The following is a 24712-nucleotide window of genomic DNA, read 5'->3' on the forward strand; positions in this document are numbered from 1 at the left end:
GCAAACATCTCCCGATCTTGTAGGGTCAAATGGGCTCTCTGTGGAAAGGAAGCCACCCGTGTCCCCAGAAGCTGTCATCTGGAGGTCTCCACAGGTGGGAACGCCCTTGGTGGCTGTGGGTTCTCCCAGTCGGGGAGTGGGGAAACCTCCCTAGACACCTGCAGCTAGATACCCCGACGTGCTTGGACTCCGTGGAGACTGTCATTTGGACACCTGGTTTACTAGTGAGCCTTTTATTAAGAAGCCCTTTAGTTGTCAGCCTTACCCAAAATGCATCTCCTCCTCAGGGCTGTATCCACCAGCCATCCCAGCCAGCAGCCCTAGGCAGGCACCGGAAGAAGCCAGGAGACCTGAGGATGTGCCTGGCATCCTAGGTGTCCTCTCCAATGCACACCTTACCTCCCGCAGGGCTGTGGACCTAGCCGGGCAATGGGAGAGTCAACACCTTGGAGGCAAGGGAGTGGGGGTACTAGGGCTTTGACCTCAGAGTTAGGGGCTCCCTAAAGCTTCCTGAGGAAAGCCTGAAGCCTCACATTGGCCAGGGACCCCCAGGCCGCCTCACCCAGGGCCCCAGCTTGAAGCTTTCTCCAGCGGCATCAAGGAGTGAAGTGCGGGCCCGGGCCAGAGGGGGGAGCCAGGACACCCCCAGTGAGCCAAGAGCCTCTGGGGAGCCCTGTTCCAGGTCGGGAGGCTGGCGTGCAGGGGGATCCCCACAAGGGGGCGGAGGGAAACCCAGGAGGCCCACAGGAGGAGGCGAGGCGGGTAGCTGGGCGAGCGCAGCCAGGCGCACTGCACTCGTGGCGCCCGCTTTCCGGGCAGAGGACAGGTCGTGAGCTCCAGAAACCCCGGGTTTCTCCGAAAGTTTCTAGTGAAATCCATTTTCCCGGTGACCGGCTTTTCGGTGGCGGTTTGTGTTTCCCTTCCCCTGGCAAGAAACGATCTTGCCAGGCTAGCGCACCGGGCTCCCTGCTCAGCTGTCTCCTCCCCACGCGCCCTCTCTGCGCGGTGCTGGCCAGAGCCGGGCTCCGTCCCCCGCTGCCCCCCGCCCGCGCCCGGGTCCCCGAGCTTTGCCGGCTGCGGGGAGTTGCTCCCTCGGTTCTCCCGCGCGCTCCGGCTCCCGGTGCACCGACCATGGAGTAGGCGGGCGGTCCCGTCCAGCGCTCCTGCAGCCGGTGAGGCCGGAGCCAGCCCGGGTGGCCTCGCCAGCCAGCCGGCAGCCTTGGCCAGCGGCGGGGCCTCCTCCCGCCGGTCCGTCCCTGCTCCTCCTCCTCCTCCTCGGCCGCCCCCGCCTCCCGGCCGCCCCCGCCGCCCCCGCCGCGCCGCCGCCCGAGGCCGATCGCGGACGCCGAGCGTGGGAGCCATGGCGCGCGAGAAGAGGGACCCTGAGCGCCGGGAGGCAGCGGCGCGGGCCCGAAGCGAGGAGGAGGAGGAGGAGGAGGAGGAGGAGGAGGAGGAAGAGGAGGAGGAGGAGGAGGGAGAGGAGGGACTGAGCGATAGCGACGACGAGGACCGAGACCAGCAGACCGGCGGCGGCGAGGCAGAGGCACGGGAGGCTGCAGCGGCTGCGGGGCGGGAGCGCGGCGAGAACGCGCGGCTGCAGAGCGCAGGGCTGCCTCCCGCAGCCGCCGTCCCCGCCGCTGCCGCCCGCGACCGGAGCGGCCGCCGCCCGCCGGGGCCCCCGCCGGGGCCGCTGCCCTGCCTCCCGAGGATGCCCGAGGAGGAGGACCGCGAGCGGCGCCGGAGTCGCCGGAGGGACCTTCTGCTGAGCCAGCTCTGCTTCCTGGCCTTGGTGGCGCTGGTGCTCTGGTCGCTGTCAAGCTTGCAGGAGCATAATGGTGAGTGCTCGCCGCCCGCCCGGAGTGGGCGCTGCGGCTCTGGCGGCTCTGGGATCCCTGACCGGGCACGGGCGAGCAGGCTGGGCCAGGGGCACGGGTGCCGGGGACCAGGAATCCCACTGCCCCTCCGTGGGGCTCGGGCAGAGCTGGCTCCGAAGGGAGCGCCGCGCACGGAGTAGTTAGCACACTGGCTGCTTGGCTGGCCCTGGAACCCTTGCCCGTGTCTTTTGGAGGGACTCAGCCACAAGCTGGAGGCACTGTTCCCCTAAGCAAGTCCCCCCCCCAAAGTTGACCTGGTAAGATTCGCTACCTGTGCAGGTAAACCACCTGTCTGTGCACTGGGTGGAGGACATGCACAGGACTGGTTGACGGGTGAACACATAGTTGCCAGGTGTTCTCCATATGGAACAGGCGCGGGGTGGACCAGATAGGAAGCTCCACGCCGGCCTTTCCAGCACAGATGCTGGGAACTTCTAGATAAGAAAAAAAGTGTCGGCCACCGGCAAGGGTTTGGGAATGGACTTGTTCTCCAGTCGCCGGGAAGACCGATCCGTGTTGTGGACTCGCCGTTCTGAAATAAAGGGTTTTGGACTCGGCTTTCCTGGTGCCCTGCGGTGGGGCCACCTTCTCACCCGCAACTTTCGTTTTATCTTTGCCCTTGGCCTTCCTTGCGCTGAAATAGCTCTTGTGGGGAAATGTGCTCGGAACAGTTGTCCACAGAAAACAGTTCGGACCCCCGGGAGCAGCTGTCTAAGAAACAGAGGAAAGACTTGGAAGAATTAATTGTTGTTAAAATGGTTTTATGATCCCAGCCATTCAAAGTGGTATGTTTCCCGGGAAGATAGTCATAGAAATGACTGTGAGAAAAAGCAGTTTGTACCAATAGTGCTTTGGTGTTAAGAGAGACATATAGCTTTAACACAAGGTGTTAGGGAGTGCACAGTACAGGCATCTGGATGTTGATGGTAAGATATTTTTAAAGGTGCCATCAATTGAGGGATCGCCTCCAAATGGGCTGGTCTCATGCTTCGTGGGGAAAGCAGATGGTCCATCTTGGTTCAGGCCTTCGCAGACCTGTTGACAGACTTCATCATATATGGTAATATGAGAGTCGGCTCTGGTCCTCAGGGAAGCAGCTAAGATTGCTCCAGATTCCCGGGTTGTCTGGCGGTGGGGACTGACATCAGGTAGGGTTCTGTGCTGGGCGAGCAAAGTGGACCTGTCTCCCAGGGCAGCGTCAGAGCTGCCAGTTCTCACCAAGTGGGTTTTTATGAACCCCATTTCCATCTTCATTTCTCTGACTCAAAGAGCCAGTCTGTTCTTCGTGCCACCTTTGGAAAGGGCCATTCCAAGTCAATTACATGCCGGCCATTTTTTTCTTGCATGTCTGGGCTCTATGAGTCATAGAGTTCCCACCGCTTTCCAGGATAGAAAAGACATTTGTTTTTTCAGGATGGGGAATGTGACCCATACAACTATGTTCATCAGGGGGAGGGGGCTATCCGACCTGGGATGTTCAGGGGGAGGGAGTGTTAGACATTCTGCAGACTGGAAACCTGGTGGCTAGAATGTCATTTTGAAATGGTTTCCCTAAGCAGTGACATTTCTGTTCAGGTGCCAGTGACTCAGATTTAGTTCCACAGCATAGCCCTTCCCCTCACCCCTCTCTGGATCTCTCTTCTTCGTACAATTCGTATTCTCTCTCCCTCTCTCCACCCCCTGCCATAAATGTGGGGCTTAAGAAGACCCTCACACCAAGCACCTGAAGATAATGGAGAAAAGCCGACAGTGTTAAGAAGACGCTATCCAACCTCCATTTATTTCCTCCAAATGACATGTTAGTCATGATTCTGTGTTGAATCACCGTTTTTTTTTTTTCCCCTATCGCATATTGATAATTTCATTGCACGATGCACAGAAATATTTTGCCGCAAGGCACAAGTTTTTTTTTTTTTTTTTTGAGATAGTTTTAAAGATATTAAATTAATGCGTGTGAACCTGCAGGTGATTATTTTGCTTGGGAGGTTGTCATTCAACATACGTAGGCATTTGAATAGTGAGTATCAGGCTGGAAACTTGGTGCTACTCTACCCGAGGGTCCTTTTAGGATGGAAAAAAGTTTGGAATTTAGCCTTTTTAAAAGATGCTGTGACTTCGAGAGGCTGAGTGATTCACTTAAAGTCACGTAGCAACTGATAAGCAGAGGAAGAAACCAGCCTGAGTTGACCTGAGTTGACCTGGCTCTTTCATGTCACCTCTGTCCCCTGGTATTCATATCACCATGTGGTGCAGCTTTGTAATATTTATGTAACCACAGAGGGGTACCTTCCTAAGGATCAAAGGTAATATTTTGATTTACTCACCTGAAAGCCATGCATTGGTTAAGTGTAACTTCCCAAAACACTTTTCTAACACATATTGACTTTTTATTTTTTTTAATAAAAAGGATAGTCCTTTACTAAACCTAAATAGAGATTTGTGGCAGTTATGTTACATAATGTTGTATATCGTATGGAATCTGAGATACCTTTCTTGACATTTAACCAAACTCGGTATCGATTCTTTTCTGCTGTGATGAAACAGGAGCATAGTTAAACTAGGTCGAAAGGGTTAGCATTGGAATCAAGAAAAATGTTAATTCTCACAACAACAAAGGAATAATGATCATTGGAATCTGGTGTGCTCTAAAAAGGCAGTCACTGTGCTAAGTGCGCTATACAGGCATCGCCTTATTTAATCTGCAGACACTTTGCAGCTGTGTGAACCTTCAGCGGCAGAGAAGGAAAGAGCCGGGGTGCTCTGTTTAGTTGCTGACAATGGAGATCTTGTTTTTGATCTCTGCTTTCAAAGCCAATTGAAATAAGTTGTCAGATTTGCTAACAAATGTTTTCTTTCTTTCTTTCTTTCTTTCTTTCTTTCTTTCTTTCTTTCATTCTTTCTTTCACAGTGAGGATGGATTACTTTTGTATGTTTTGAGTTTTTAAAGTGTTTATTCTTTGAAGTAAGGAACCTGGTCACCTTTTTCTAGAAGTGATGTGGATAAAGCACATGGGTTCTAATTCAGAAGTAACCATTCCCTGAAGAATGGTCCTGATAGGTGAACAGTGAATAAGAACAATTATACACCTATCTATCTATCTATCTACTTACCTACTTTTACATATGCTAGCACATACACACACTTTGAGATACTTTCTCTCGAAGTTTCTATTGCTGTATAACAATCCACCCCACATGTATGAGTATAAAAGTTATTTTATTTTTTTTGCTCATGGATACTTTGGCTCAGACAGCCTAGTGAAAGATGGCTTTTCTCTGCTTCATTATGTCTGGGGCCTCAGCTGGAAAGATTGAAAGGCTAGGTGACTTGACAGCTGGGTCTGCAGTCATCTGGCGACAGCATCACTCCCGTGTCTGGGGTGGATGCCAGCTGTTGGCTGGACCTTCAGCTGGGATGTCAACCAGAACACTTACATGTGGCCTCTCCATGTGCCTTGGTTTGAACTTCCTCAGAAGTTTAACAAGTAAAAAAAAGTCCTCAGGGTTCCAAGAAAATAAGGTAGGAGTGCATGGCATTTTTATGTCTTTGCCTCAGGAGTCTCGTGTTATCACTTTCCTGTTGCTCAAGGCAGTGAGCAATGTCTGCCCAAGTTCGAGAAGATAGATACCGTCGCTTACTCAATAGAGGCGTGTCAGGGTTTGCTGTAGGAGAGCATGCGCAGTGGGAGATACTAGTGTGGCTGTCTTTGGAATACCAGGAATCCAAAGGCATAGTAACTTACAAGTAATTGTAGATATTTTCCAAGGTGGAAAATGGTGACTAATACATGCACTTCCACCTTATTCTCTTGGAACATACGTGTGTATGTCATTTTTTGGAATACCTTGCAATCATGAAAACATTGCTACTCATGTAACTGGCGTGGGATCCAGCGGTGGAAAGCGGGCTGGAGTTTTATTGCGAAGATCAGTTGCAGACCCGAGAGCCCATCTTTCACTTTGTGGTTTCCCATTCTCAGAGGACCATGACCGTGACCTTTCCATCCCTCGTGTGGCTTACAGGGAAGTCTTGCCAGATTCCCCAGCGTTATCTCCCCTTCCCATGCTTCAACACTCTGGCCTTTCTTCTCAAAAGGGTGACACTTCTGACCCAAGGCCTCCAGCACATGCTGGTCCCACTGTCACCACTGCGGTAGTTAATCCTTCAGCCTTCCCTTCCTGACCCACGATCTTCCTGACCAGAGGAGGCTCCCCATTTTGCTCTCTGAGCAGGCTCTATCCTCCCTTCATAGTGTGTATCACAGTTGGCAATTATGTATTTCTTTAGTTACGGCTTGAGTATCTTCACCAGATTCCAAGGTCAGGAGGTCAGGGCCACTATGAACTTGTCTCACCTTTGTCACCTCTGTCACTCAGCCCATAGAAGCTGTTCAAAAAGATATTTGTTGCCCAAACCGGTTTGGCTCAGTGGATAGAGCATCAGCCTGCAGATTGAAGGGTCCCAGGTTTGATTCCAGTCAGGGGCACCTACCTTGGTTGCCGGCACATCCCCAGTGGGGGGTGTGCAGAAGGCAGCTGGTCAATGTTTCTAACTCTCCGTCCTCTCAATTTCTCTCTGTTAAAAAACAAAACAAAAACAACAACAACAAAAAAATAAAATATATATATAAAAAAAAGCCCTTGTTAATCTAAAAAAGCCCTTTTGGTTTTCAAACTATGGTGTCTGTGATAGATCGAACTCCCATGTGTTAGGAACCCACTGGCTGACACACATTTTATTTTCATGATGTATAATCCTACCCTCATCCCAGCAGATTTCATGGGCTCACTCTGAGTTGCAGAAAGGTGAGTGCCTTGCCCGGCGTCCCCTCATTACGGGGCAAGTTTTGAACCCAAGCCCACCTTGGCCAGATCTGCAGGCCGCCAGACTCCCTGGCCTGGGCTGAAGAGGACATGAGTAGAAAATGGAAGTCACGCTGCCTTTTTCAGGCACCCAGAGAGTGAAGGAGTAACAGAAGGTTGCTTTCATAGAAGCGGTATTTTAGAAGCATTGCTTTTCAACTTTTTCTATTTTCTGCCTAAACACATATAGATGTGTGTCTTTTCCTCCTGGCTTTTCTTAGCTGCTCATCAACCCAGATTTTTCTCAGAGATTTCCTCCACTTGAAAGCCTCCAACCTTGTGGGAAGATTTTTTTTTTCCCCCTGGAGGGTTGGCAAAGCCAGAAGAATTGCAAAACCAGCCATTTGCTGAGAATTCCATGGCCTGGTGGAAGTTGGCTGATAGCACATGATTTTGGCATCTGTATTTTTCTTTAAGGGCACTTCTTTTCCTTAAGCAAAATAAAATTTTTTTTGGGGGGGGAATAATAATAGTACATATACTTTATAAGTGGGGGGCACTGAGATATGAGGTGTTCAGAAAACATCTCTGAAATCATGCAGCGAAGGGGTGATTCTGCTGGGAAGGTAATTCTACCTTTTCTGGCCTTTTCTGGCCTTTGGTTCCTGTGGAATTCGTTTCACAATCATTTTGTTTATCATTTGCAGTGGCTTGATACATGGTGTTATTCTGTAGGATTTAGAATGTGAAGTCTTAAGGATTCAAGTGGAAGAGGTTTTCTATGAGGACAGTGGTGATGGCTCACCATTTCTCAGACTTGGGCGAGACCATCCAGACTCCCTGGGGGTTGGAGATCTCATAGGGACAACCCGCCTTTCTCTCATGACTAAGTCCTGGGGCTTCACCGTCCTTCATTGGTTTTTCCACCCTGCAGCCACCTTTCCAAATGGTCCCTTTGTGGAACTCCTCTCAGTGGCACACCTTCAGTGGCTTCTGGCTGGACCTCCCTGACATAAAGACACAGAGAACTATGTTCACTCCTTCAATAAACACCTGTGGCTTCTTGCTAGTTACCGAGGTGACAGAGGGGTCAGAGGTGGACACCCAGAATATCGTCCTCGTGGTGCGCAGGCTTTAGTGGGAACAGGGATGTTGGGTTACTAATTTTCAGGCACCGTGAGAGATACAGATGAGAACACAGCATGGCGTGGAAGAGTGTGTGGTCAGCAAAACCTGGAACCTGGGATAGAAAAGGAATCAGCTTGGTAAGAATGGGGACAAAAAGGCAAAAAATACAGACAGGCAATCCTCACAAAGAAAAGCAGTTGCCAGTGGCCATTAGATACAAATAAAAAAAATCCTCTGTGTTCATTGTCTTCAGGGAAATCCACATTTTAAAAATGATGCAATGCCAGTTTTCAATATCAGATTGGCAAAACTGAAAACATGGAAATATCAAGTGCTGACAAAGGCGCAGAAGAGTCTTGTATACTGTAGGTGGGCTGGTGAGTTGCTACCCAGACACCATGGGAGATGGCAGCGTGTCCAGATTTTAGGCACAGACTTAACATGGAGCCGTGGCCTTCTAGTGAGATTGATGTGTAGAAAGGATGGAGGTGGGATTAGAATGGCAATACGTACATATCTGAGACTATTCAAGTCAACACAAGGTGCTGATGTGAATCACGAAACCTAGCCACTCTTCCTTGCTTGTCAATCACTTTATTTCTAAGGAGAGGGTGAACAAATAAAGTAAGCCATCTGTGACCTAGTTTGGGGGAATTTCACATTTGCAACTTTGTATTTTTCTCCTCATTTTCCCCTTTGTGTTTCGGCATTGTTTGACCTCAAGCAGGAGGCATTTTCACTGTAGTGAGGCAGTCAGTTGGGGAATCAGTGTGCGTAGGGCAGGAAACAAGCAGTTTTATTGAGTAGGACTTTGATGTAAGAACAAAGTGGGTGAGATAGGGCATGGGTAACCAGGAGAAACGGGTTGCCATAAGTTGACACTAAGAGGTCAATAGCACCAATTTAATATGTATATATATATGTATTAGTATATACTAGTATATACATATATATTGATTTCAGAAAGGAAGAGAGAGGAAGGGATAGATAGAACCATCAGTGATGACATAATCATTGATAGGCTGCTTCTTGCACACCCTGCACTGGGGACAGAGCCCACACCCTGGGCATGTGCCCTGACCAGGTATTGACTGGTCTCGTATACTGCAGGTGGGCTGGTGAGTTGGTACCTAGGTTGACGCTCAACCACTGAGCCATGCCAGCCAGGCAATAGAACCACTTTTAAGTGAGGATGTTTAACATTCATTTATGGAATTTTGACTTTGATTTCTGGCAAGGCACTTAGGTGGAATATAGTGAACTGTGGAAAGCCAAGATTGTAAGCAGCTGCAGCTACACATAATCTGTGAGTAGGACACAAGAGGCTGAGCATTGTACCTTTGGTTAGCTCTGCAGGTCTTAGTCTTCTCTGCACATTGCGATCACCCCTGGTTATAACTTTAAACCTTGCTCTTGGCTGGGTCCTGTTCCCCAGGGATTCCGATGGGATGCTCAGGGGTACAGCTTGGGCATTGAGATTTTTAAAAAATATATATTTTTATTGATTTCAGAGAGGAAGAGAGAGAGAAACATCAATGATGAGAGATAATCATTGATCGGCTGCCTCCTGCACACCCCCTACTGGGGATCAAACCCACAACCCTGAGCATGTTCCTTGCCTAGGAATCGAACCAGCAACCTTCCTGGTTCATAGGTCAGTGCTCAACCACTGAGCCACACTGGTAGGGCGGCATTGAGATTTTTTTTTTTAAATGAGGCAGATGGCTCTAACATGCAGCCAAGACTGGCACCACTGGGCTATGTCAGTATTTACCTTATCATAGCCACTTCGGTGGTCTTCACAGCTGAGTTGGGAAAGACACTCGGCTTAATTTTTCTGTCCTGAACATGAGTTAATATTGGCCTGCTTAGTTTTCTAAGACTTTACCACTCATTGAAGCCCACACTTCCCCCCAGTCGCCTTCATCTCTTCTTCGTACAGACAGTGCCCTTAGACACTCTGTCTAAGTCTCTTTCTGAAGAAATCTTCACCACATTCTCTGGCCTGGTCTAGTCTGGAGAAGTTGCTGGCTAAATCTGCTGCCCAGTTGTCACCTTGAGCTCCCCCTCCAACCTCTTCCTGCATCCCTTCCCCCACAACATCCTCCCTTTCCCCAGCTCTCCCTATGTTGAAAGCTTTTTCCAAGAATTCATGTATTGGTCTTTCCTGGTTTTGTGGTATACATTTTTTGGGGATCACATATAAGTACCTCCTCAGACAGGGGTGTGAGAATAATGAAACAAAGGTTTCAGACGTTGTGGGCTTGAAAATATATTCATTATACCCCTACACTTAGAGGAGAGTTAGGCTGGATCAATAATTTCAATTAGCCGTAATAAGTTTGGGTCACTGGGTAGAGCGGACTGAAAGGTCCCAGGTTCAATTCCAGTCAAGGGCATTTACCTTGGTTGTGGGCACATTCCCAGTGGGGAGTGTGCAATAGGCAGCTGATAGATGTTTCTCTCTCATCAATGTTTCTAACTCTCTATGACTCTCCCTTCCTCTCTGTAATAAATCAATAAAATATATTAAAAAAGAATTTCAATTAGAAAATATATTTTTTCCCATCAGAATTTTGAAGGCATTGTTTTGCTCTCTTCTAGCTTCCAGTGCCACCTTGCCTCTGAGAAGTCAAGTGCTGTTCCAGTTGTTAATTTTTTTGAGTGAGATCTGTTTTTCCCTCTAAGGACATGTGTGTTCTTTGCTTTGCTCATAATGTTCTCTAAAATCATGTTTATGACTGTTTCATGCATTTTCTTGTCCACTCACCTGGTTCTGGAGTGGCTTATGTCCTTCATATCTGTGAACTTGTCTGTTAATGGTTTTTTTCTGTCTTAAGTTCTCTTTTCTCTCTTTCTGGATTGTCTATTATTTGGATGTTTGACTTCCTGGGTTGACTTGATTTTCTTATCCCTCTTATCCTGTTTTATATATATTTTTCTCATCCTTTTACTCTAATGTCTGTATTTTCTTAATCATATCTTCCAATTCTTATATAGAGCTTTTATTTTCTGTTGTCATATTTTTTATTTCCAAGAGCTCTCTGTTTTTCTTTGGAAGTTATTTTTAGTAGCACCCTGTTCTGCTTCAATGATACAGAATCATCTCTTATATCCCTAAGTTATTAATAATGTCTTTGAAGTTTTCTTTTCTCTGTATAGAGTCTGTTTCTACAAGTTGCTGTTGTCTATTTACTTTGTTTTGATTTTCATATGATGTGCTTTCTTTGAATGTCAAGTGATCCTTGGTGTCTCCTCCTATTGAAGTAAGGCCATTAAGACAATGATTGGAAACTGCAAGGAGGAAAGTCTGTTGATTGTGTTTCCGTAAGCTGAGCTGACTGGGCCATGTCATTGAGTGTCCTCTGCATCTCTAGTTTTAGTTCTTTATCAGGGGACGGTCAGATTTCCCAACCAAGGGTCACCCAGTGCCCTGTCTTGAGGAAAAAGACATGGTTACCTCTAATAATCCAATGGGAGAGGAAGCTGGGGTAGGGTGGGGATTTGTTAAAAAGAAACACACTCCTAGACTCAAGACTTTGTCTCAAGGACAGCTACGAGTATGAAAGAGCTGAAAAAAAAATTTTTGTTTTTTTGTGAATCCTCATCAATTCCATTGATTTTTAAAGAGAATGGAAGGTAGGGAGAAAGGTAAAGGAAGGGGGCAGGAGATAGATGATAGATAGATAGATAGATAGATAGATAGATAGATAGATAGAGAGATGAGAGAGACACATTGATTTTTTGTCTCCCACACGTGCCCCAACTGGGGCTAGGGATGGAACCTGCAACCTAGGTACCTTCCCTTGACGGCAATAGAACCTGAGATCCTTCTGTGCTCAGATTGATGTTTTAACCACTGAGCAATACTGGCCAGGGCTGAATAATTTATTTCGATACATTGCAAGACCATTCCAAGTTATTTAAGTCTTTCTTTGTCCCTTCCTGTCTTCCTTCCTCCTGTCTCTCTTTTAGCTCTGATACACATGACACTGGTAAGAGTTGTTGCCTCTTGGGAGGGCTAGTAGGTGGAAGGTGAGTTTTCATCATATCCTTCTTTTTAACTGAAATTTGTTTTGAGCTAGTTGTGGATTCACATGCAATGATAAGAAATAATAATACAGAGGGATTCCTTGTAGTTTTTCCCATTTCCCATTTCCTAACATTTTGCAAAACTCTCATATAATATTATAACCAGGATAGCGACATTGATATAATCTACTAATCTTATTCATATTTCCTCAGTTATATCTGTACTTGTGTATGTGTGTTAAGTTCTGTACAATTTTTTAAAAACTTATGAAGGTTCTCACAATCACTGCAGTCAAAATATTGGACAGAGTCAACATCACAAGGATAATGTGTGTTGCCCATTAATAACCACACACTCTCTACCTTAAGTAACTCCTATCACCTATCCCAGATTAAGTTAATTTAAAAGTTATAGCTTTAAGAATTAAGTAAAATTCCAGCACCAATAATGCTGCTCTATGCAAAAGACTGCTTATAAGTCGGCAGCAGGGACATGAGTGTAGGTCAGTGTACACCAGTGAAATTGGGACGCTGAGAGTTGTCTCAATCATTGCAGTTTTATTGCTTTCAGGTATTGTAACCTGAGCTAAGTGCTAGATAAAGGTCAGGCATGGCTAGGTAATAGTTTCTCTAATGAACATTTTTCCCCCTGTCATTTACACAATATTTCTGAATGAATCCTCCGTGAAAATAGTTCATTTAAGTCGTTTGTTCATTTAAGCAGTTTAGCCGTGCTCCCTGCAATATTACTTTCACTGTGATTCATTTCCTAGAACAGTGATTTTCAGCCGGAGTGATGCAAGAATTTTTAAATCATGCAATACCTGACTATTTAAGTCCTGGCCACTGACTTTTTTTTCCTCAGGTTGTCAAATAAAAAAATGACAACAGGTAACACAACAGTAGCCGTCTGGTGTGAATGAATAAAGATTATACTTATATTTTGTTAGATTGGCAAAACATACATTTCGAGTGTGCCACAGAATTTTAGTAATTGGTTTATGTGTGCCATGAAATGAGAAAGGCTGGCAATTGCTGTCCTAGAATATTAGAGATGGAGGAGGTCTAGGGACCATTGTATGTTATCATCTGATCCTATGTTTAAAGGAACTGATGTGAAAGAATTGAAATGGGGGCCAGAACCCAGGTTTTCTGACTCTGTGCTTAGTAAATACTTAAGAAAAAAAAACAAAAACACACATCAGAAAATTAAGGTTAGAAATATATTTAATGCAAACTGTCAGTAAAATTATTTTAAATTCTGAAATGTTTTTGAAGTGCTGGTATCTTGCTGGGAATTATTTGGCATGTGTAGTCATTAGGTGGAGAAAATTGGAGAATTTCAGGATGAAATACTTCTTGTAAAAAATGAGAGATTTGCGGGGACCGGTTTGGCTCAGTGGATAGAGCGTCAGCCTGGGGACTGGAAGGTCCCAGGTTCGATTCTGGTTAAGGGCATGTACCTTGGTTGCGGGTGCATCCCCAGTAGAGGGTGTGCAAGAGGCAGCTGATTGATGATTCTCTCTCATCGATATTTCTAACTCTCTATCCCTCTCTCTTCCTCTCTGTGAGAAATCAATAAAATATATTAAAAAAAAATTTGTTTATCCAGACATACTGGCTTATAGGATACTAGTGACTGGTGCACAAAATTCGTGCACATTAAAAGGGGATTAATTAGAGGAAATAATTTACTATTGTTATTTGCCCTTTCTCTATAATAGAAGTGACAGAGATGAAAATTAGTAAAATGTCTATATGAAAACCTTCCTCCTGTCAGAGTCTGGGGCTCACCATGGAACCCAGACTCATGTCCCCACCCACACTCATGCACCTCAAAGAGTGAGAACCAGACCCAGCCGACCCTCCCACTCCCCATTAGGCTAGATCCAGACCCGACTGGCCAGTCCCACCCTTGTCAAGCCCTGCCAGGCAGGAGGCATAGCCTCAGGTCCCCTGGCCTGGCGCCAGGATGGGGAGCGTGGCCTGAGGTCCCCCAGCTCAGACCAGGGCCGGAGGCATGCCTTGAGGTCCTCCATCAAGCCCTGACAGGTGGGGGGCATGGCCTGAGGTCCTCTGTCAAGCCCAGCCAAGCAGGGGGGGGGGGAGGGGCACAGCCTCAGATCTCCCGCCTGGTGCTGGTGTGGGCGGAGCAGCCTGAGATCCCTGAGCCCAGCACTAGAATGGAAAGCGCACCTTGAGGTCCCCTGTCAAGCCCCGCCAGGTGGGGGGTGTGGCCTCAGGTCCCCTGGCCTGGCACTGGGGTTGGGGGTGTGGCCTGAGGTCCCCTGTCAGCCCCATGGGGGGTGGGGGAGGGCTAGTCTCAGGTCCCTGCTGATTGCTCCTTAAGGCTCCTTATGGGAACTTGGCCTCAGCTGTGGGTGCAACAATCTTTGTGATGAAGTGATGGTCAATTAGCATATACCCTCTTTATTAGATAGGTAGGATGCTTAACTTGCCTTAGGAGAAAAATAACATCCTTGACTTACCTTTTACCTGAGCAATTACCCCTCTAGCATGAGAATGGTTGAGCATTTTAAAAATGAATGCCCATTAATTTTTCTTGTTATGGGCCTTTGGGCTTACAAGATTTAAAAATTTTTAAATCTCTAGTGTTGCATTTCTAGTCTGTTATCTGAACGTCACTTCCAAGGAAAGCAAAGTTTCCTAAAACCTACTAACCCAGGCTTTGGAATTTGGTGGTAAGGACCTCTGAGTGGGATTTCAATGCGTGTGCTTGGTGTGCAGAAAGAAAACTCACTGCACCTACTTTAAATAAACTTGGGCATGAGGTCAGGTCAATTCCAGTCTTTCCTAACATGGCAGAATATGTCCTTCCTTATGTATTTTTAAATTGGTATCCTACTATATGTAATGTATGGGATCCTGCTTTTAAAAAAAAATTAACCCACAGTAAAATTAACTGACAGGATACAGAACAGAAGTCCACCCCCCACCCCAGCCAAGTCCCTCAGACTATCACTTTGTAATCACATCTTCTCCATCTCTAGCCCCTGATTTGTTCTCTGTCACTAAAATTTTGTCCTTTTGAGAATGTCATGCAAATGGAATCCTGCAGTATGCAATATTTTGATACTGGCTCTTTCACTCACCATCATGCCTCTTGGATTTACCTACATTGTTGCATGTAACAGCCGTACATTCCTTTTCATGGCTAAGGTGTATTCCATTATACAGATGTACAACAGCTTACGTATCCATTTACCTATTGAAAAACATTTGGGTTGTTTCTGGTTTTGGTATTTATGAATAAAGCTCCTATACACATTCAGATCCAGGGCTTTTAATTTCTTTTTTGCCTTATTGCACTGGCTGAGACTTCAGGTACAAGGTTAAGTTTGAGTGGACAGCCTTCCCTTGTCTCTGATCTGAGAGGGAACGCCTCCAGTCCTTCAACATTAATTATGGTATTTGCTGTTGGATTTTTATATACCCCTTTATCAAGTTGAGGAAGTTTCCATCTAGTCCTAGTGTGCTGACAATTTTTATCAGATGGATATCGAAGTTTGTCAGATGCTTTTCCTCCATCAATTGATAAGATCTTGTAGTTTTTCTTTAGATAGTTAATGTTTGGTGGTTTATATAGGCTGGTTTTCAAATACAGAATCAGCCTTGCATATCCTGGGTAATCCCCATTGATCATGGTGTGCTTTTCGCTTGCTGTTTTCTTGGATTTGAATTGATCTCATTTTGTTGAGGACTATAGCATCTGTGATTGCCCAGGACATTGATAGTTTATTGTTCTTATATTATCTTTGTTCGGGTTTGCTGGCCCCATAAAATGAATTAGGAGTATTCCCTTTTATTCTCTGGAAGAGATAGTGTAGAATTGGTGGAGTCTGCTGTTTACCTTATTATAAACATTTCTCCATGGCATCAAACTTAAAAACTAATTAATATCTGCATAATATAGTGCATATTACAATCATAATTTTTTTTAGTACTATACCAAGTGGCATTTACTGAGCACTTACCTTGTTGTAGGGACTCGTAAGTGTTTTACCTGTATTACTCCTTTATCCTCCCAACCGCCTCCCTCCCCCTCACGGTATCTGATGGAGTAGGTACCATTATTATCTCCATTTTACATACAATAAGACCCAAAGAGTTTAAGTAACTTGCTAAAGCTCACAAAATGTCTACAGGGCCAAGGACGATTTGAAATTAGGCTGTTTGATTCCAGAACCCATGGACTTAACCATGACATTGTGTCATCTGATTGTATCCTAATTTATTTATGCAGGCCTCCATTTGTGATCATTAGGAATTTTCAATATACTCACTATGATGGATGTTCTTGTGTTAAAATTTTTGCTAATCTCTGGCATTTTCTCCCGGGTGGATTCCTAGAAGTGCTGTTCAGTGTCAGAGTGCATGCCCATTGTCAAAACTAACACGTACTTTCCAGGAATCTGAACAAGTGAGAGATTCCAACAGCAAGGGTTGAGAGTGCTCAATTCAGTGTTCTCTGCCAGAATCGAATAAGTATGGTTATTTTTACATATTTTAAATTTAGTTTGACTGCAGAGAAATGGTATCTCAGTGCTTTAGTTTGCCTTTCTTTTATATCGATACTAGGGAAGCTGATTTTTAAAAAAAATGTTTATTGGTCTCTCATATTTCTTTGCTTGTGAGAAAAATGTCTTCATTTTTTTTCTAATGGGACAACAGTATTTTTATCCATGATTTGTGAGAGCTATATTGTATATACTAGTATAAATATCTTATCCTAGTTCAGAAGTTTTGCTTTTTTTCAATTGGCTTACAGAAGGTTTTCATTTTTATCTAGTCAAAATTATATTTCTTTTCCCTTGTATTTATTTTTTTCATTGTTTTATTCTTAGATCCAGGATCTCAATTATATATTAATTCCATATAAGCCTTCATGTCTCTTCCCTGTCTTATGGTTAAATTAAACATTTTTAAACTCTGCTCATTTGGATTTTATTTTAGCATACAGTAAAGATTTGGCTTAAACAAATGAACAGGTTTAACAGTTAAATTGCTTATTTAAGAATCTTTCCTTTACCCACACATTTATAGTACCACCCTTATTTCATGCCTGTTTTCTTATGCACAGAAACAGTTTTGTGATGTCTAATTTGTTCTGCGTACCCATTAATTAATTGTTGTAGTTTAATAGCTTGCTAATTATCTCATAGAGCAAGACTCCTCTTGTTTTGGGGAAGAACACTATTTGCTATTACCACTCGTTTATCCTTTCAGGGGCACTTAGAATCTGTCAATTTTTGCCCAATTGCCTCTGACAAATCTATTTTGTGGGGGAAAAAGGCATTTTATTTATTTTTATTAAAAAAAATATTTTTATTGATTCCAGAGAGGAAGGGAATGAGAGAGAGATAGAAACATCAATGATGTGAGAGAATTGTTCATCAGCTGCTTCCTGCATGCCCCCTACTGGGGATTGAGCCTGAAACCCTGGCATGTGCCCTTGGCCAGAATCAAACCTGGGACCCGTTGGTCTGCATATCAAGGCTCTATCCACTGAGCCCAGCCAGCTAGGGTGAAAGAAAAAATGGCATTTTATAACATTGAATCTTCTCATTCATAGTGTGCTTTTCATGTGATCCAAGGTTTAAAAAACAATCAATGGAGATTCATGATTATTTTCCTATCTCTTATTTACATTTGTTTGTGAAAGTTTATCTGGTATTAATTCTTTATTGTCCTTGTTGTTTTATTCTTTATACATTCTTTTAAAGATTTCTTTTTAATTTCTTTTTAATTTTATTTATATTTTATTCTTAAGTTTTAAACTATATAAGAAATAATTAAAACACATCTATTATACAAACCAATATCTTGTGTTTTCCAATAATTTGCTATCATAGGCAAGTTTAAAATTCAGGTGGTAGTTGAATAGCTTTTTACTGTTGGCTATTAAATTGGTTACTTTCATTATGCTGTGTAAGTTTTCTTTAATTTCTAGTTTTCTAGGTTTTTTAAAAAATTAGAATGGATGTGGAGTGTCCAAATGCCTCATTAATATTTATTGAAGTGTTTAATATAACATAATATAAATAAATTTCTATTCTGAGCTGCCCCTGAAGTAAACCCTAGATATATACTTAAAAAAACTAATGTTGGATTTGATTTGTTTGTATTTTCTATAAAATGTTTGCTTTTATATTCGTGGCAGATATTAGCATTATACTAACTTTACAAAACAAATTGATCATTTACATGCTCTTCTGTGTTCTGGAACATTTTATAAAGCATGGGAATGACCTGTAACTTTAAAATTCAAAATAACACTTATAATTCTTCTTGGCCTGTAGTCTCGCATCTAATTTTGGACAAACTTTTCAATATCTTCCAGTGCTACTTTTCTATTTAGGTAATTTTTTCCCTCCAGGGAAATGACAACTTCATTAAGTTTTTTTGAATGAATAAAAATATGCATTGCATTTTAAAATTCTAACTGTTCTATAATTATGATTATATAACATTTTTCTCATTGCTAACTTAGATGTTTCTCTTATTTTCTGGATGAAATTTGACTGTATTTTTTAGTATTTTATTATTTATCAATTTTGCTCTTCTCCCTATTTCCTGAGTCATCAATTATAGCTCAAACTAGAGGCTTGGTGCACGAAATTCCTGCACTCAGGTGGGGAGAGGTCCCTCAACCCAGCCTGTGCCCTCTTGCAGTGCAGGAGCCCTTGGTGGATGTCCGACTAATGGCTTAGGCATACTTGCACCAGGGAGCTGCCTAAGCCATTGGTCGGATATATTTAGTGCTACCACAGAGGCAGGAGAGGCTCCCGCCACTGCTGCTGCACTTGCAGCTGTGAGCCCAGCTTCTGGCTGAGCAGCACTCCTCCCGGGGGAGAGCACTGACTATCAGGGGGCAGCTCCTGCGTTAAGTGAATGCCCCCGGGGTGGTCAGTGCGCATCATAGTGACAGGCTGTTCTGCTGTTTAGTCAATTTGCATATTAGCCTTTTATTATATAGGATAGTTTTTCAAAATCATCTCTAAATTACTTTGTTTTCTAATATGTTTAAGTGCTTTATATATATATATATATATATATATATATATATATATATATATATATAAAATATATATATACACACACACACATATATTTTTATAAGTGAGTTTTTTAAAAAAAATATTTTCTTTGATTCCAGAGAGGAAGTGAGAGGGAGAGAGAGAAACATTAATGATGAGAAAGAATCATTGATTGGCTGCCTGCTGCACACCCTCTACTGGGGATCAAGCCCACAACCCAGGCATGTGCCCTGACTGGAAATGAGCTGTGACCCCCTGGTTCATAGGTGTACACTGAGCCACTGAGCCACACCTGCTGGGCCACATATTTTTGTTCTTTCTTGCTAATGATGCATGTGCCTTTCAGGGCCACTTTAGGCTCTCCTTATGAGTTTTACAATGTCATGTAATCATTATATTGTATTTTTGTAATAGTCATGTAATTGTAGGTTTATATTTTCTGTGCAAATAATTATTTAGGAGAGTGTGATTTTTTTAATTTCTAACTTGTCATGTTGCTTTTAAATGTATATTTGGAAATACCATTTCTAATTTTCTTTCATTTTGTCCAGAGAATATTACATTGGATTGTGTTTTTGCTTTCTTATTATATTGATAACAACTATTTATTCTCCCTGTTCATTATATAATTGTTTTAACCATTTCCTCTTCACATGTTTTATTTTGCTTATTTTATTTTTAATTAAATTTATTGGGGTGACATTGGTCAATATGCTATATAGGATTTATGTGTGGGTTTCTATGTTACCAGATCTGTATATTGCACTGTGTGCCCACCACCCAAAGTAAAAATTTCTTCTGTCCGTATATTAGGACTCCCTTCTCCACCTATCACCTTCCCTCTGGCAACTACCACACTGCTGTTTATATTTATGAATTTCACTTTTATATCCCACTTATGAGTGAAATCATGTGGTTCTTAGCTTTTTCTGACTGACTTATTTCACTGAGCATAATATTCTCTGGACACCTCACACCTGTTAGAGTGGCCATTATCAAGAAGACAAGCAATAAGTGTTGGATGTGGAAAAAAGGGAACTCTCACTCATTGCTGGTGGGAATGTAGACTGGTATATCCACTATGGAAAGCAGTCTGGAGATTCTTAAAAAAATTAAGAATAGAGTTATGATACGACCTAGAAATCTGTCTCCTGGGTATATACCTTAAAAACATGAAGTAATGTATTCGCAAAGATATGCACCTCTAAGTTCATTGCAGCATTATTCACAGTGGCCAAGACATGGAAACAACTGAAGTGTCCATAGAGGACTGGACAAAGATGTGTACATATACACAATGGAATACTACTAAGCCATAAGAAAGGATGAAATACTGCCATTTGCAACAACATGGATGGACCTTGAGAATATTACGTTTTTGCATTTGTTTTGATTGTTGTTCTTGGGACATGAACTGTTTGTAATTCCGATAGCTATTTGTATGTCTTCCATGTCTCTCACCTCTTTCCTCATTTCCCCTTTTGACATTTCCCCTTCATTCTTTAAGAATCTCTAATTTTTTTTTCTCCTCAGTGATTTGATTTTCAGTACTTTGGATCTGTTCTACTGCCTTTTTTTCCATTTAGGTTTTGTTCATGTATTTCTGTGTTTTTTTTTTTTGTTTTTTTTTTTTAAACTATATCACATCTGGTCCTCTTCCATATTAGCCAATGCCCACTGTCATCTTAGCCTTTCTGTCCATTTAACATTTTTCTTCATATGGCCCATGTTTTCTTGCATCATTGAGATTGAAAGATAGATTCTTTCTAAAATTCTACTCTATGTACTAAATTATTTATGGAAGTATAAGATTCTTTGTGTTTATGCTGCAGATAATTTTCAAAGCCTTTTTGAGTTATCCATCTTTGAGAGAAAAGATCTAGACTGTGGGGGTGCCTGTTGTGGGGTGGAGTTGGGGGCAACTTTCTAGAGACCTCATACATGAGAGGTTTGAGAAAGTTGAAATGAGATTCTTATGACATTCTGAGCTAGAGATGAGGTAAGGTGCCTTGGGGCTTCAGAGAGAAAGAAGGTCATTGTAGGATGACAAGAAGAGCAGATGTTCAGTAATTAGTAGTTTCCCCTGCCCTATAGGTAAGTTAGAAAAGGTTATTTCCGGTGACCACTTTTATTGTGGGCAAGACCCCTAATTTGAATGAAAGAAAAAGTAAAAGCTTTTCTCCAGGAGTCTGCAGGGTCTTGATTGCCTTCAGCTCAAAATAACTCCCGTGCCAGGATGGCATATTTTGGGGAGGCCTGTTTTGAGCCCTGTCACTGTGAACAGACTGTCTGGTCCCTGCAGAGCACTCACCTTGCCACATCCTTTCAGATTACTGTTAGTGTATCTTCAGTTCAAGGTGTGGCTGTTGTTCATGGTCCTTGGCTAAATTCCGTTTGTGTTGTGTTTTTGAGGGTACCTTAGCTTGTGGAAGAGGGGATCTCCTGCTTCTGCTGCCTGGCAGTTTGAATAGTTAGGTGGAGCTCTTTTCATATAATTTTAATCATTTCATAGTTATTTCTAAACTTCCATCTAAAGACAGTACATTAAAATCTAATACCCCAGTGTGTATCCTTCTTATGGTTTTTTCCCATTTCTCTTCTTTTCTGTTATTCTCCAAAAGGCAGTATACCCCCACCCATCTGCCCTTTTTCCTTGGTTGAGATGCATTTCCAGGAATTGGGGTCTCTGAATGGATGGGTATAGAAAGTGTATTCACGGGGTGGGAGTGCCCTTGAAAGCAGTTCCTTTCAGCATGCTATTTCTGAGATAGGGGTTCGCAGTAGGGCTCAGTGTGCTCTCCCACAGTCCACATCCCATTCTTATGTTTCAGCAGCTCAGCCACACTCAGCCTCTTTCTCTGCATTTCTACATTTCTTTCAATGGGGATGCAGGAGAGGGTGAATCACATGTCACTGGGTAATTACCACAGCATCACACGGAGCCTGCTCAGATTTTTTTAGTTTGTTAGAAAGAAGAAAAATTTAATTGTTATGGATAAAGAAATTCAGAACTAGCTAAATCTATCTCATGTTAACTAACTGGTCATTGTGTTTTCCAGGCTCATACTTCTTTCAAGCATTTTTTACATCAACTATTTCCACAGAACCATGGATCAGGTTATTATTTTCCTCATAAAGTGACTTCCCCTGAGTCTCACAGGTAGACAATGGTACCCTCCACTGTGCTCAAACATCTCTGAGAAACGAGATTACTGACTGTTTCCTATCAGGGAGTTCCAGAGGAAGCTCCCCCAGGTGGTTGCAGCTCCCCTCAACCGCGTCCAGGTCCTAATTCCTGCAACCTGGAAATGTTATGTTACATGACATGTGGGAATTAAGGTTGCAGATGGAATTAAGGTTGCTAATCAGCTGACTTTGAGATCGGGACATTACCCTGGATTACCCAGGTGGGTCTCTTGTAATCACAGGGATCTTAATTAGAGAAGGGAGAAGGCAGGAGGGCCAGCGTCAGGGAAAGTGATGTGATGCCAGAAGCAGAGGTCAGAGTGACAGGGTTGCTGGCTTTGAATATGGAAGGGGGCCATGGCCCCAGGAATGGGAGCAGCCTCTTGGATCTGGAAAATGCAAGGAAATGAATTTTCCCTCTGGAGCTTCTAGAAGAAATGGAGCTCTACTGACACTTTGAATTTATCCCAGGGAGAATTCAGTTGGCCTTCTGACTCCTAGAACTGTCAGATTTGGGGCTGTTTTAAGCCACGCTGGTGAGAATTTATTACAGTAAAAATAGGAAATTCAAACACTCAGTGTATCAGATAGAGGCCATGGTCTGACCCTGGAAAGCAGAAACTGGAGCAGGCAGGCGTTTCTGTGAGGAGTTACTGGGTTATAGTTTGCTGCGCGTTGTATTTATTTTCTCCCTGTGTTGCTGTTACCCGGTCCCAGTGAGAGTGCCAGCTCCCGGGAGCGGGAACTTCATCTGTTGTGTTCTCTGCCTATGCCCAGTGCCTGGGATGGAGGAGAAACTCCATAAATATTTGTTGGATTATTACTTCCTGCCCAAATGACATTGCACCAAATAAAGGGAACCCAGTTTACTGCCAGATAGATTAGTTACAGAAATAAAAAGAAAGAAGAAAAGGAGTTAAAAATTGTGCCACCCTTTAAGATATGTAGGGTCATATGCAAAATATTTCTTATATAAGTAGTTCATCTTCCTCAAACACTGAATGATCCTTTCATAAATAGGTGATCTTCATAAAATAAATGTGATGTTGTAGGTTGCATTTTGACTTACAATATGATGTTCCATGTTGCACGTTTGTGACTTAAACACATTTTAAATAGTACATGGTTTTTGTAAATACCATTTCACAAGCTGGTTGGCATTCCTGACTATATAGGACACATGCATATTAAATATGTAATTAATCATTTGTTGTTGGCTACTTAAAATATTATAGGTGACTTAAAATATTCGGTGGCCACTAATTAAACTCCTTTGTGCTACGAGTCTGTTACAAGTCACCGTGACTCTCTAATGATCATGCATTTGCAGCGATCCTGCAGGCCCAGACTAACTGGCAGAAATGCTGAGCATGTTTGTGGAGTTAAGGGGCTGGCGATGGCTCTTTCATTTGTGCTTAACCTATCCACAAGGCCTGCCCTGGCTGTCACCTGTCCCCCCTTTATTTCTTCAACCTCAGATTGCACTCCCCCGTAACGTACGCCTCCTCAGAAATCTCTAGAAGCCCTGCAGCAGTAGGAGACAAGAGCGGAGAAGCACCAACTTGGAAAGCAGACCAAGAGGGTGATGTGAATCAGATGAAGGCACCTCCTTAAAACATGTCACGTGACGACCTACACTTTTTCAAACAGACGTTTTGTTTTTCTTCTCTTCTTGACAGTTGTTTCAGTTTTCCTTCACACTGACCGCGCCTCTGATAACAGAATAAGAAGGAAAAAACAGTTTGAACCGTTAACTCGGCTTTTCAAGAGCAATGAGGTGTCCGGCCGTGGGGGCGGGAGCTCCCCGGGCTCCCTCTGGTTGCACGGGCCAACTGTGTTAACTGATGACAAACAACAGCTCCGAGCCCGGGAGAAGGATGTCCACCCTGAGGCGGATCTGGACAGTTGTTTTGCCTAAGATGGCAAGAACATCATCATCGTCCAATCTAGAGCCAAGAAAACCATAAATGGACACAGCTTGTCCTGCTTGGGAAGACATGCATCTGGAAGCTTCCAGGGTGCATAGTGTGTCTTGATAGCTCTTTAGCCCCGGTGTTTGCTTTTTCAGTGTTTTTTAGTCCGTTGGGAAGCAGGGTAGGAAGGGAAGAAGGAGAATGGGGAGATGAGAGGGATGCAGCGCAGAATGAGGGTTTATTTTAGGAGACACCAGGAATGAAATCTTTTATGTTGATACTGTGCAGGACTGCTCCGTGTTGTTCCACCACAGAGGACAGTAAAACTTCACGATCCTCCCGCATTTTTATAATTTCTGCCATGAAAATATTCATGGATTCTTGGAGACTTGGCTCATACTGCCCGTAATAGGAGGACTGGACAGTGAGTCTCGAGGCAGGGATTCCAGTTCCATCCTTGCTGGTCAGCTGCATGTCTGCTTTTGTTCTCAGTTTTCTCATCTGTAAAAACGTGAGCATTTACGCTTCAATTATTTTTCCCTTGGCAGCCCTGACACTTTTTAATTGCATCATTCATTTTTAACTCGCTAGTCTCCTGGAAGATGCTGGAAACACGCTTCCCGCTCATTTACAGCCAGGCCGATATGATTTTTGCCTCAGAGCATGCCCTGAATCATTATTCATTTTTGTTTCACGAGAATTACTCTTACCAATGCGA

The 24712-nt window shown here is 43.5% G+C and overlaps 1 protein-coding gene across 3 annotated transcripts in view; it reads left to right on the forward strand.

Annotated features, from left to right (window-relative positions):
* Window positions 1-777: 777 nt before the first annotated feature.
* The window catches only part of SLC24A3 (solute carrier family 24 member 3), a 466656-nt gene continuing 442721 nt past the window's right edge, over window positions 778-24712 (forward strand). The window contains exons 1-2 of one of the 3 annotated variants that reach the window (XM_036417549.2): window positions 779-1420; window positions 1460-1835. In XM_036417549.2, the coding sequence (XP_036273442.1) occupies window positions 1361-1420; window positions 1460-1835 (436 nt within the window). In that variant the 5' untranslated portion in view covers window positions 779-1360. Of the gene's footprint in view, window positions 1836-24712 lie in introns of all 3 variants that reach the window. The other 2 variants (XM_045574623.1, XM_045574624.1) reach the window with 2 other exon arrangements.

The sequence above is a fragment of the Pipistrellus kuhlii genome, unplaced genomic scaffold (genome assembly GCF_014108245.1).
Source record: "Pipistrellus kuhlii isolate mPipKuh1 unplaced genomic scaffold, mPipKuh1.p scaffold_m20_p_6, whole genome shotgun sequence".
Taxonomy (NCBI): domain Eukaryota; kingdom Metazoa; phylum Chordata; class Mammalia; order Chiroptera; family Vespertilionidae; genus Pipistrellus; species Pipistrellus kuhlii.